The sequence below is a fragment of the Babylonia areolata genome, chromosome 20 (assembly GCF_041734735.1).
Source record: "Babylonia areolata isolate BAREFJ2019XMU chromosome 20, ASM4173473v1, whole genome shotgun sequence".
NCBI lineage: Eukaryota > Metazoa > Mollusca > Gastropoda > Neogastropoda > Buccinidae > Babylonia > Babylonia areolata.
Window position 1 is genome coordinate 49,950,241 of NC_134895.1, and position 13,266 is coordinate 49,963,506.

The following is a 13,266-nucleotide window of genomic DNA, read 5'->3' on the forward strand; positions in this document are numbered from 1 at the left end:
CTGTGCTGTGTTGTGTTGTGCTGTGTTGTGCTGGGTTGTACTGTACTGTGTTGTGGTATGTTGTGCTGTGCTGTGTTGTGTTGTGCTGTGTTGTACTGTGCTGTGCTGTGTTGTGCTGTGCTGTGCTGTGCTGAACTGAACTGTGCTGTGCTGTGGTATATTGTGCTGTGCTGTGTTGTGTTGTGCTGTGCTGTGCTGTGCTGAACTGAACTGTACTGTGTTGTGGTATGTTGTGCTGTGCTGTGTTGTGTTGTGCTGTGTTGTACTGTGCTGTGCTGTGTTGTACTGTGCTGTGCTGGATTGAACTGTGCTGTGCTGCGCTGTGGTATATTGTGCTGTGCTGTGTTGTGTTGTGTTGTGCTGTGCTGTGCTGTGTTGTGTTGTGCTGTGCTGTGCTGTGCTGAACTGAACTGTACTGTGTTGTGGTATGTTGTGCTGTGCTGTGTTGTGTTGTGCTGTGTTGTACTGTGCTGTGCTGTGTTGTGCTGTGCTGTGCTGTGCTGAACTGAACTGTGCTGTGCTGTGGTATATTGTGCTGTGCTGTGTTGTGTTGTGCTGTGCTGTGCTGTGCTGTGCTGAACTGAACTGTACTGTGTTGTGGTATGTTGTGCTGTGCTGTGTTGTGTTGTGCTGTGTTGTACTGTGCTGTGCTGTGTTGTACTGTGCTGTGCTGGATTGAACTGTGCTGTGCTGCGCTGTGGTATATTGTGTCATGCTATGGAAAGATTTTGTTTTCTCAAGGCCTGACTAAGCGCGTTGGGTTACACTGCTGGTCAGGCATCTGCTTGGCAGATGTGGTGTAGCGTATATGGATTTGTCCGAACACAGTGACGCCTCCTTGCGCTACTGAAACTGAAACTGAAACTGGCGACTGAAAAGAAAACGATCTGTGTCCATAGGTCTTACTTCTGACAAGTGGCATCTACAAAAAGAAGAAGAAGAACAACAACAACAACAAATAACAACAACAAGAATTAAAAGAAGAAGAAGAAGAAGAAGAAGAAGTGAGAAGAAGAAGAAGAAGAAGAAGAAGAAGAAGAGGAGGATGAAGAAAAACAAGAATTAAAAGAAGAAGAAGAAGAAGAAGAGGAGAAGAAGAAGAAGAAGAAGAAGAAGTGAGAAGAAGAAGAAGAAGAAGAGGAGAAGAAGATGAAGAACATGAAGAAAAACAAGAATTAAAAGAAGAAGAAGAAGAAGAAGAGGAGAAGAAGAAGAAGAAGAAGAAGAGGAGAAGAAGAAGAAGAAGAAGAGGAGGAGAAGGAGGAGGAGTGGCACGTACTTTTCCTTGAACTGGAAGCGAGCGTTGAGCCAGTGCTCCATCTCCCGGTCATCAGTGGGCACGTCCCCCATGGGCACTCTGCTGATGTGGATGTGGACACGCTGGCTGTAGCCGGACAGAAAGTCTGAGGGACACACACTGTGAACATCAGTGAGGGCTGTGGGTCTGCTCTGTGTGAGACGTAGGTCCGTCTCTCTATCTATCTATCTATTTATCTAACTGTGCATCTATTTGTCAGCTATCTATTATAGTTTCAGTTTCTGCTTCTGCTCTGTCAGAGATGTAGGTCCATTTCTGTATCTATCTATCTAATTGTGCATAGATCAATTTATCAGCCATTGTAGTTTCAGTTTCTGCTCTGTCCGAGATGTAGGTCCATTTTCTATCTGTCTATCTATCTATCAGCTTTCTATTGTAGTTTCAGTTTCCACTTCTGCTCTGTCCGAGATGTAGGTCCATTTCTCTATCTATCTGTCCGTATATCTATCTATCTAACTGTGTAACTATTTATCAGCTATAGATCTATAAAGTTTCAGTTTTATCAAGGAGGCATTACCGCATTCAGAAAAACCCATATATGCGTTGACATGTTTGCTAGGCAGATGCCTGACAGGCAGCATAAACCAATGTGCTTAGTCAGGCCTTGAGTGCACCCAAATATATATTTGTAGTTCTTTTTATCACAACAGATTTCTCTGTGTGAAATTCGGGCTGCTCTCCCCAGGGAGAGCGTGTTGCTACACTACAGCGCCACCCATTTTTTTTTGTATTTTTCCTGCGTGCAGTTTTATTTGTTTTCCCTATCGATATCCCTATATATATATATATATATATGAATTATTATTATCATTTTGTGAATGTGTGTGTGTGTGCCTGTGTGTTTTTGTGTGTATGCTAGGTATGTGTGTGTGTGGTGGGTGGCGTGGGCAGCTGTGAGTGGGTGTGCTCGTTGGTGTCTGTGTGTTTGTGAGCGTGAGTGTGAGTGTGTCTGTGAGTGGGGGTGTACATGCTTGCTACACGCATAGATATGTGCCCCAAGCCAGCCTCCCACTACCCCCCTCACCCACACATGCAGGACACAACAGCAACATACCGGGCATGCTGGGAGAGGTGGTTCTGTGGCCGGTGCGGGGGCAGCGTGTGTTGTTGTAGGCGATGGTGACGTCGTAGACGCAGGAGGCGTGGCTGGACAGCTCCCGGAGGCACACCTGGGTGGCCTTGGTGCGAGGGCACAGCACGTGCTGCAGCTCTGGGCTGCCTGCTCACACACACACACACACACACACACAAGCATGAACACGCACACACACACAAGCATGAACACACACACACACACACACAAGCATGAACACACACACACACACACACACACACACAAGCATGAACACACACACACACACACACACACAAGCATGAACACAAACACACACACACACACACACAAGCATGAACACAAACACACACACACACACACACACACAAGCATGAACACACACACACACACACAAGCATGAACACAAACACACACATACACACACACAAGCATGAACACAAACATACACATACACACACACAAGCATGAACACACACACACACACATAAACACAAGCATGAACACACACACACACACACAAACACACACACAAGCATGAACACACACACACTCCACACACAAAATCATACAAACAAAAAAATCCCACTCAATGAAAACCGGCAAACTGTAGACATTAACAAGTCATGTTTCTCTAGCAATGCATCAAATTCTTTTCCCTGGCAACAAATGAAATTCTATCAAAAAAGAAACATGTACAGAGGAGATAAAGGCATTTTAGTTTTGAGAATAATCTTTCGCTCCCCCCCCACCCCCATCTCAGAAAACAGCAAGGGGAATTATGAAACAGGATAAGTTGAGTAGTAATTTCTTCTTCTGCGTTCACTCGTACGCACACGAGTGGGCTTTTACGTGTATGACCGTTTTTACCCCGCCATGTAGGCAGCCATACTCCGTTTTCAGGGGTGTGCATGCTGGGTATGTTCTTGTTTCCATAACCCACCGAACGCTGACATGGATTACAGGATCTTTAACGTGTGTATTTGATCTTTTGCTTGCATATACACACGAAGGGGGTTCAGGCACTAGCGGGTCTGCACATATGTTGACCTGGGAGATCGGAAAAATCTCCACCCTTTACCCACCAGGCGCCGTCACCGTGATTCGAACCCGGGACCCTCAGATTGAAAGTCCAACGCTTTAACCATTCGGCTATTGCGCCCGTCGTTGAGTAGTAACAAAGAGTAACACAATACAAAAGTTATACATGTACATTACCATGCTGTCTGGAGTACAGGTGACTCTTGTGGATGACCTCCTTCAGCTCGGGGTTGTAGCGAGTTCCCTCAGGAAACACCACCATCCACATCTGCAAGCACACCGCCACACCAGTCACAAGGGATTGTAAATAACGCTGCTAACGACGCCGCGATAAAAAGACTGTCATTCATCAAGACGTGCATGATGATGATGATACGGTTTTTAACACATACCACTCTTTTCACACTGTGCTAAACATGAAAAGGAGGAGTTTGTATTATACTCCATGTTTGGTGTTTACATATACTTACCATGTCAAACTGATGCAAACTAGGCCTATGGTTTGCTCTGTTAGGCCAAATTTCGTGCGGCTAACAGTGAAAAGACGCCCCTCTTAGTCTGGCCCGCTCTTTGCACAACAGGCTGCCTACCTGGGTAGAGCTGACTGACAGCTGCCACTGGGCGCTCATCATTCGTTTCCTGTGTCATTCAATCAGATTTCAGACACGCACACATACACACTCAGAGAGATACGTAACATTTTACATATATGACCCTTTCGTTTATTTACACCATCAAGTATGCAGCCATACTACGTTTTCGGGGGTGTGCACGCTGGGTATGTTCATGTTTCCATAACCCACCAAACGCTGACATGGATTACAGAATCTTTAACATGACTAATTCATCTTCTGCGTGTGCACACACACGAAGGGGGTTCAGGCACAAGCAGGTCTGCACATACACTGACCTGGGAGATCGGAAAAATCTCCACCCTTTACCCACCAGGCACCGTCACCGAATATATGCTAACGTATTGTACATGTGTGTGAATAATGTACATGCAATGCACTGTTTCTACAAATAACACACACAAACTGATTTTACACAACATGGTATGGTCCACACACTGCAAGGGAGAGTACACTAAACACCACCATGAGCAGAAACTACTCAGGCTGTGATGGGGTTAATGCCCCTTGCAGGAACACAGCCAAGCATCTCCTCCCCCCCCCCCCCCTCCCCCAACCCCTCTTTTTTTCTCCTTCTTCTTTCCTCCTTTCATTCTTGCTTTCTCTCTCTCTCCCCCATGACTATCTAATTATTTACACATGACTTTGTACTATATATACAAAAATATTATCAATATGCCAATGTATATAACTACCTAACGTGCATCAGTAAATTATTTCATAGTTTTTGTTATTGTAAATGCTTTACTTCTTGTGTATTTTTTATTATCTTCTCCCAAGTCTTCCCGAAGAGCTAGATGTAAAAGAAAAAAAAAAAGAAAAAAAAAAAAAAAAAAAGCGCTTATTCCTTTATCTTCCTAAAATTTTGTTTGTTCGTTTGTTCTCTCTCTAAAATCTTTACATTATTTACAACATTACATTATTACAAAAATATATGCGACAATTTCATTCACTCTCTCACTCCCTCTCTCATCCTCTCTCTGTCTCACACTCTCCCCCCCTCCCTCTCTCTCTCTCTCCCCCTCTCTCTTCAGAGTGCTGTGTGTAGCTCAATAGTTATAGATACATAAGTAAATAATGAACAAGATAATACAATTTTGTTAGTCAGGCAGTTAATTAGTCAATGTAAACTTGAAACAGAACAACATGACAGTGTCCTTAACAAGATTAACCTGAATCACTAAATGTAGTTATGAACAAGTTAAAACTTTGAGTCCTGAGTTCCTGAGCAATTTTAACCCTTCTGCCTGAGCTCCTGAGCCAAAATTTGCAAATAATTGGTATTAAACCCTTTGAGCCACTGCTTTACCGGTGGCAGAGAAAAATGACATAATGCCCAGCCACCAGTTGGGTGGTGTGTAAACACTTGAACTTGAAGCGTGCAGAGTCTCAACCTGGCCCGTCAGGGCAGAAATCAGGGACAAAACGTGCAAGAAAACAACTGTACACAATACAGCAAGTAATTGATATGCTTGATGATTTATCGGAAGTAGAGTATGACAATGATTACTCTGATAGTGAGGTGGAATTTGAATCAGATGATTTTGCTACAGATAGTGATGTTGAAAATGAATCTGAGCATGCAGAATCAGTTGATCAAAGGAGGCGTGTCAGGTTGAGACGCTGCACCCTTCATGGTAGAAATCAATCTTTTTTATCCAAAGCACATGCACAAAACACAGTGAAAAGGCGCGGCAATGTTGGTACATGTACTACGTTCGCTTACGTCAGAATATTACGGCTTTTCTGACCGGCTCTTCAATATAAGTCAACCAATAGCAAAACACAAGTGTTTACGCACCGATCAACCGGTGGCCAGGCATTATGCCACCCCTCCCCACCACCGGTAAAGCGGTGGTCAGGGCTCAAAGGGTTAAAACTTTAAAAGCAAAAACAAAACTGAAAAAAGCAATAATTAAAATCTTTCATTGTTTCAAAGAATTTCAATGTCCACAGCCACAAAAAAACGGAGAAAGACTACAGCACAGTTTCAGTTTCAGTAGCTCAAGGAGGCGTCACTGCATTCGGACAAATCCATATACGCTACACCACATCTGCCAAGCAGATGCCTGACCAGCAGCGTGACCCAACGCGCTTAGTCAGGCCTTGAGAACCCCCCCCCCCCCGAAAACCCCCCCCCAAAAAACCACATAAATAAATGAATAATAATTATGATATAAAAAATGTAGTAGTAATGAAAATAATAATAAAATAATAATAAATAAATAAATAAGACAACAATAATGATAAATAAGCAAATAAATGTAAGACATGAAGACACACATTCACACATACACCCACACATGCAAAACAGATATGCACCAAACACGCAGTTTCAAAGATATGAAAGCACAGTCAAATACATATAAACGTACATGAGCTCCAACACACACACACACACACACACACACCCTGCACCTCTACAGCACAGATACAGAAATCTCCCCCAGTGAATCATATTCTACACACACAACTGACAACCAGTCACTCCAATTCCTCACACAGTGTCCATTCTTTTTACTCACCGGGAAATTGTATTTCACCATGTTTCTCAGCTGGCGTTCTGCTTTTTCAGCCTGGAACTTTCCAGCTCTCTTGATGAAAAGCGTCTCATGCTGGGGAAGAATCAAAAGAGCATGAGTGTTGTTGATCCCTGTGACTGATCGTAACTTTTATGCTGTATGTATAGTGAATGCTTCGTTCTGTTGATGTGTGCTCTCTTCATTCTTTTCTTTGTTGTGTCATTCTTTGATTTATATATGTGTGTGTGTGCATCCATTCAAGCATGCATGGAAGCCTGCATGTGAGCGTGTGTGCGCGTTCTTCAGTCTAACGTCTATCTTAGACAACTCTGTGTGTGTGTGTGTGTCTGTGTGTGTGTCTGTGTGTGTGCGCACGCGTGCGTGTGCGCATGGGTGTGTGCGTGCGTGCCTCTGTGTGTTCTCTTTTTCCTGAAATGTTTTTGTCTGGTTGTGAAAGAAAATATATATGAACAATTGGACTGAACACAGCTCAGACACTATGAAATGATGTATGGATTATACGTTTCTATGATTATGACAAGGTGAAGAATCTGGAAGAAATAAACAAGTGGGATGACTGGTAATCCTGGCAGCTTCCTTTACACACACACACACACACACACACATATATATATATACACACACACACACCTACATCTATACTATAGATATCGTTTTCAATAATTCTTCAAAATCTGAATCAACACACAGGGAACACCCAGATGAGCCAAGAAGAAGGGGACCCTGTGGGTGGTTGGGCGGTTATGGGTGTAATATTTGTTTTCTTCAAACAGCATTATTCCTGATCTCATTTTAGAAACCTTGCTAAGCTAAACAGAAGTCACTTTGTTTTATCAAAATAGCTCAACACATGTGCAGACCTGCTAGTGCCTGAACCCCCTTCGTGTGTATATGCAAGCAGAGGATCAAATACGCACGTTAAAGATCCTGTAATCCATGTCAGCGTTCGGTGGGTTATGGAAACAAGAATATACCCAGCATGCACGCCCCCGAAAGCGGAGTATGGCTGCCTACATGGCGGGGTAAAAACGGCCATACACGTAAAAGCCCACTCGTGTACATACGAGTGAATGTGGGAGTTGTAGCCCACGAATGCAGAAGAAGAAGAAGAAGAAGAAGAAGCTTTAAAAATGACAGAATTGTGTCTATTTTGCTACGCTGACATTTTGCTGTGAATCAGTTTGCAAACGCTTTGGATTCTAGTGCTCAGTATCAAGAAAACTATCAGCTTGTAAAGCTGGAAAATAAGGCATAACTACTAATAAGTTACTATATACAAAACATTACTTTTCTTACTTTTTAGCCTTCTGTGTTGTTTAGTAAAACATGCAGTGATCCTGTAAAACTGGACATTTGTCCAGAAGCTCAAAATGAGGCACAAAAAGGCTCTATTTTAGTGACATTCGCTTGGCTGTAACTTTGGTTCTATAAAAGACAATATCACTTTTGGTGTGGGGTGCTTGTTTTGACTTGCATTTTTAATCTAAGCTTGTTGCAGCATTGTTTCAACAGACATTTCTCTTTTTTTAAAAAGCTGCCGGAAGCAGTACCTGAAACAGGCAAATGCTTTACAGAGGGAAGTACCTACCTGTGACAGGTAAATGTTGTGCAGAGAGAAGTACCTACCTGTGACAAGTAAACGCTGTGCAGAGAGAAGTACCTACCTACCTGTGACAGGTAAATGCTGTACAGAGGGAAGTACCTACCTGTGACAGGTAAACGCTGTGCAGAGAGAAGTACCTACCTGTGACAGGTAAACGCTGTGCAGAAGGAAGTACCTACCTGTGACAGGTAAACGCTGTGCAGAGAGAAGTACCTACCTGTGACAGGTAAACGCTGTACAGAGGGAAGTACGTACATGTGACAGGTAAACACTGTACAGAGGGAAGTACCTACCTGTGACAGATAAACGCTGGGCAGAGGGAAGTACCTACCTGTGACAGGTAAACGCTGTACAGAGGGAAGTACCTACATGTGACAGGTAAACGCTGTACAGAGGGAAGTACCTACCTGTGACAGGTAAATGCTGTACAGAGGGAAGTACCTACATGTGACAGGTAAATGCTGTACAGAGGGAAGTACCTACATGTGACAGGTAAATGCTGTATAGAGGGAAGTACCTACATGTGACAGGTAAACACTGTACAGATGGAAGTACCTACTTGTGACAGGTAAACGCTGTACAGAAGGAAGTACCTACCTGTGACAGGTAAACGCTGTGCAGAGGGAAGTATCTACCTGTGACAGGTAAATGCTGTACAGAGGGAAGTACCTACCTGTGACAGGTAAATGTTGTACAGAGAGAAGTACCTACCTGTGACAGGTAAACGCTGGGCAGAGAGAAGTACCTACCTGTGACAGGTAAACGCTGGGCAGAGGGAAGTACCTACCTGTGACAGGTAAATGCTGTATGGAGAGAAGTACCTACCTGTGACAGGTAAACGCTGTGCAGAAAGAAGTACCTACCTGTGACAGGTAAATGGTGTACAGAGGGAAGTACCTACCTGTGACAGGTAAACGCTGGGCAGAAGGAAGTACCTACCTGTGACAGGTAAACGCTGGGCAGAGGGAAGTACCTACCTGTGACAGGTAAACGCTGTGCAGAAGGAAGTACCTACCTGTGACAGGTAAACACTGGGCAGAGGGAAGTACCTACATGTGACAGGTAAACACTGGGCAGAGGGAAGTACCTACATGTGACAGGTAAACGCTGGGCAGAGGGAAGTACCTACTTGTGACAGGTAAAATCCGTACAGAGGGAAATACTTCAGTCCGTCCTTCACGACGTAGCGACAGCGGCTCAGGGCCCCACGTCGCAGAGCCACTGAACAGCCGAGGATCCAATCCACTGTGCCAAAAGAAAGGAAGGTTTAAATTCAATTTACTAATAATTTATTATCAACAATAAAAGAAATGAGTGATGAGTTCAATACATAATAATTACAGCTAGCTACATAATTACACACACACACATAAACACACATACATATGCACACACATGCACACACACACACATGCATGTGCGCAGGTGTGCACACACACATGTACAAGCTCATACACACATGTGACAAACACATAAACACACACATACACTCTCTCTCTTCCTCTCTCTCACACACATGCACATACACACAACACACCTTATGAATATGATTATCACAACACAAACATGAAATATGTATACATACACAAACACATATATATATAATACTCTCAGTAAGAATCCAAATTATCTTATCATCAGTATCTCAGCCAGAGAAATTAAAGATGGCGAAGTCAGTCATAATACACACACACACACATGAACACACACACACACACACACGCATCCTCACACACTCTTTTTGTGTGTGCGCAAAAATAAACTCTTGTACAAAGTCTTGAACACATATGGCAGTGAATAAATCAATATAAAGTAAAACCAAACTCTAAATTATAATAATGCAAAACACACAACCAAGGTTAAGCAAATAAGGCATAGAGACATCAAATCAATGTCACACCTGTGCTTTGGTGATTGGAGATATACACTGCATTCTCCACCTTGTCAGTGCTCAGCAATGCATCCACATCTCCATACAACACCACCTGTGTGAGATATGCAGCAGAAGTAGCATTATCAGCAAAATGTGTAAAGTTCTCTGAGTGAAGTGGTGTCCTGGAGGATGGAAGCATGCTCACATAAGAAACAAGGGTGTTACTGTTACAGTGTTAGGTTCGGATCACACAAGGACCAGGATTTTTTCTCTCACCCATATAATATTAATAGTCCTCCAGTTACGGTGTGGTGCTAGTTTTCTGAATGACATGTTAAGTTATGGTCCCATCCCTAGGCCAGCTGATGTCCTATGTCAGTATGTGCGGCATGCATTTCATGCACATTTAAGAACCCTTGGCAACAAAATGGCTGTCCAAGGCAAAATGATAAAAGAAAAGATTGATATCCATTTTATATCAATATAGCTATATTGTATACCCACAGGTAGGGTAAAAAAACAACAACTGCACTATGGTGACATGTTTTTCTTTGGACACAGTGAGGTGGCACAACTTTGAGGAGTTCTGTAGTTGTCACAGCACCATCAGTAGACATCTTCCATGAAGCATTACACACACACACACACACACACACATATATATATATATAATTATTAGAAGTGATCTCTTGAGATCACAATTGTCAGTTACTGAGCTAATTCTGGCAATAACTGGCTTCTGCTGACTGACATTTGATGACATTATCACAAATACTGATGCATACAATACTGTCTTGAGTCCAGAAGTTCATATTTTTTCCCTTTCAAAGATGAGGTATAAACAACCTTAAACAGTTATAGTAAAATGAACACACACACACACACACACACACACTGACTGACCTTGGGGATGGGAAAAGACAGAGATACAAAGTGAGAGGGGGAAGAGGAGATGAATGGCGGAGAGACTGATAGACAGACTAACAGCGACAACATACCTCAATACCAGTGCAGTTTTCAAAAAAGAACAGCATCATGCGGATGTAAGTCGAGAACATAAAGTCATCTGCTCGCCGGTAGACACGTTTGGGCAAAACCGCTGTGAGCAATCTAGTTGGCCACCACACCATCAGAAAACATGGTGCCGTGCCGAACATAACTGCCGCTGGTGCCAGCCAGTGTAACTGCTGGAGAAAAACCGCTACGGACAGCAACATTTTGATGATAATCCTTCTCCCTTCCGAATGAAATCAGTGCAAATTCGCTGCCATGTGGGTGCCTGTCTTACAAGGTCGGAGTTCGAGGTCAGAGTCGATCATTGATAAAAGTAAACTCTTTTTATTTCAAGCAGTTAATTTAGTCCACTAACATAATTATTTTTTTTTTATCTGATTCAATATCAATACCAAATTTTATGAAAACTGCCACGGTTTCAATGTCGTGGTTTAGTATTTCTTGTTTTTAGATGATGTGAGCGATATTCAAATTGCCTTCAGGGTTATTTCAAGGGGAGTCACTCTTTAATCCATCAAACGATGCTTTTTATCATGTCAACACTGTAGAGGAGTATGTAAAATATTTGTCTTTGATGTATGTTGCTGCACCACCCTTAGCAGTCTCTAATTCGCTGATGACATTGTCTGTTTCCCGAACACATTTGTTATGTTATAGAATTTTAAGATAGTTTTTTTTTATAATTTTTTTTAAGTTACCAGTACCTATTTGTTTACTCACGGTTGTATTTGTTTTATTTTTGACTCACTTGTGTAAACAAAATGAGTTTTTGTTTTAACCCTGTGTTGTGTGCGTGTGTGTGGGTGGGGGTGGGGGGGGGGTAAACTTTAACAATGCCATTTTCTCTGGAAATACTTTGTCTGCCAATACCAAATCTGGCTTAAACATAGTATGAAAACAAACAAACAAACAAACAAAAAAAAAAAACCCACTGAAAAACCCTTCACAGTCACACCAATAATAGGTTGTAAGTCTCTCGAATTTAGCAGTATTTCCGTATCATTAACGTTAACGTGCGTTCCGAAATCCAAAAATTCTAAAAACCGCTTCCCACTGACTTGCTGGAAGGTAGGTTGTGTTTGGTGAGAAAACATGGCCTCGTTTTTCTTATTCACAATTAAAAGGAAAGAGGTACAAATTCTGGACAGAACACATACAGTGAAACTAACTACACCATTGACGTGTTTACTGTATACCAATATCCTAAAGTGTACACTGAACTAATTGGAATGAAAGTCAAAAGAAAAATTGAAGGGATTGTTTCTTCCGCGGCAGCCGGTTGTTGACTGGTTTGTGCAGATCTAGAGATCTACCATGTGTTGCGATGTGCTGTGAAGCGATGGCAACGTCTCCTTTACCGCGGAAATAAAAGAATAATCGAGATATGATGAAGCACACAAAAAACATGATTTAAAGAGGGCTGTTACGTCCAATACAGTCACATCATTTATCACACGAAGAACTGAGAAAACGTCAACATTGCCTTCAGTAAAATGACGTCAGATGTGCTGCAGCAGTGGGGATTAGTTTGCTTGTTTCGGAAGTGAACATGCATAGGTTCGATTCTGCTTGCATACCCTGTACGTTTTTTTTTTTCCTTTTTTTTCCCAGTTTTTCTCCCAAGCTTATTTTACACACACACACGCACACACACACACACACACACTGACACACACACACACACACACACACACACACACATATATGATTTTAAAAAATCATATTTAATACAGAATACTTTCTAACGAATTCTTATTCTTAATCTTTTTTTTCTCTCCTCACGAATCCATTACTGGATCAATAAATCACGAAGCACAAGTGAGTCATGAGGCTTTGCCTCTTGTATATTTTTGTTTGCTGATCATGCATTTTAACATATTAAATTTCATCTTGTTCACTTTTCACACACACACACACACACACACACACACACACAGAATGGATTTATAGAGATAGATAGAGCCTTCGATAGGTAGGTAGGTAGGTAGATAGATATCAGAATTTTATAGGCTGACAGAATTAACCAGTGATTTTAGTTTAACACCTTGAAGCTGAAACTGAAATGTTCGGATACATTTATCTTCAATGACACGTTTCGTCAGTATCTTCCATGGTTGTGTGAACTCCTGACAATTCTGTATATGACATACGGAAAACACGCATATATAAG

At 42.2% G+C, this 13,266-nt stretch overlaps 1 protein-coding gene across 1 annotated transcript in view; it reads right to left on the reverse strand.

Annotated features, from left to right (window-relative positions):
* Positions 1-11,351, reverse strand: part of LOC143295119 (1-acyl-sn-glycerol-3-phosphate acyltransferase epsilon-like) — a 13,182-nt gene extending 1,831 nt beyond the window's left edge. Inside the window, exons 1-7 of the mRNA XM_076606682.1 lie at positions 11,081-11,351; positions 10,110-10,194; positions 9,339-9,454; positions 6,589-6,678; positions 3,609-3,699; positions 2,373-2,537; positions 1,280-1,403 (exon numbers count right to left, since the gene is read on the reverse strand). Of these exons, the coding sequence (XP_076462797.1) occupies positions 1,280-1,403; positions 2,373-2,537; positions 3,609-3,699; positions 6,589-6,678; positions 9,339-9,454; positions 10,110-10,194; positions 11,081-11,299 (890 nt within the window). The 5' untranslated portion in view covers positions 11,300-11,351. The remainder of the gene's footprint in view (positions 1-1,279; positions 1,404-2,372; positions 2,538-3,608; positions 3,700-6,588; positions 6,679-9,338; positions 9,455-10,109; positions 10,195-11,080) is intronic.
* Between the last annotated feature and the right edge of the window lie 1,915 nt (positions 11,352-13,266).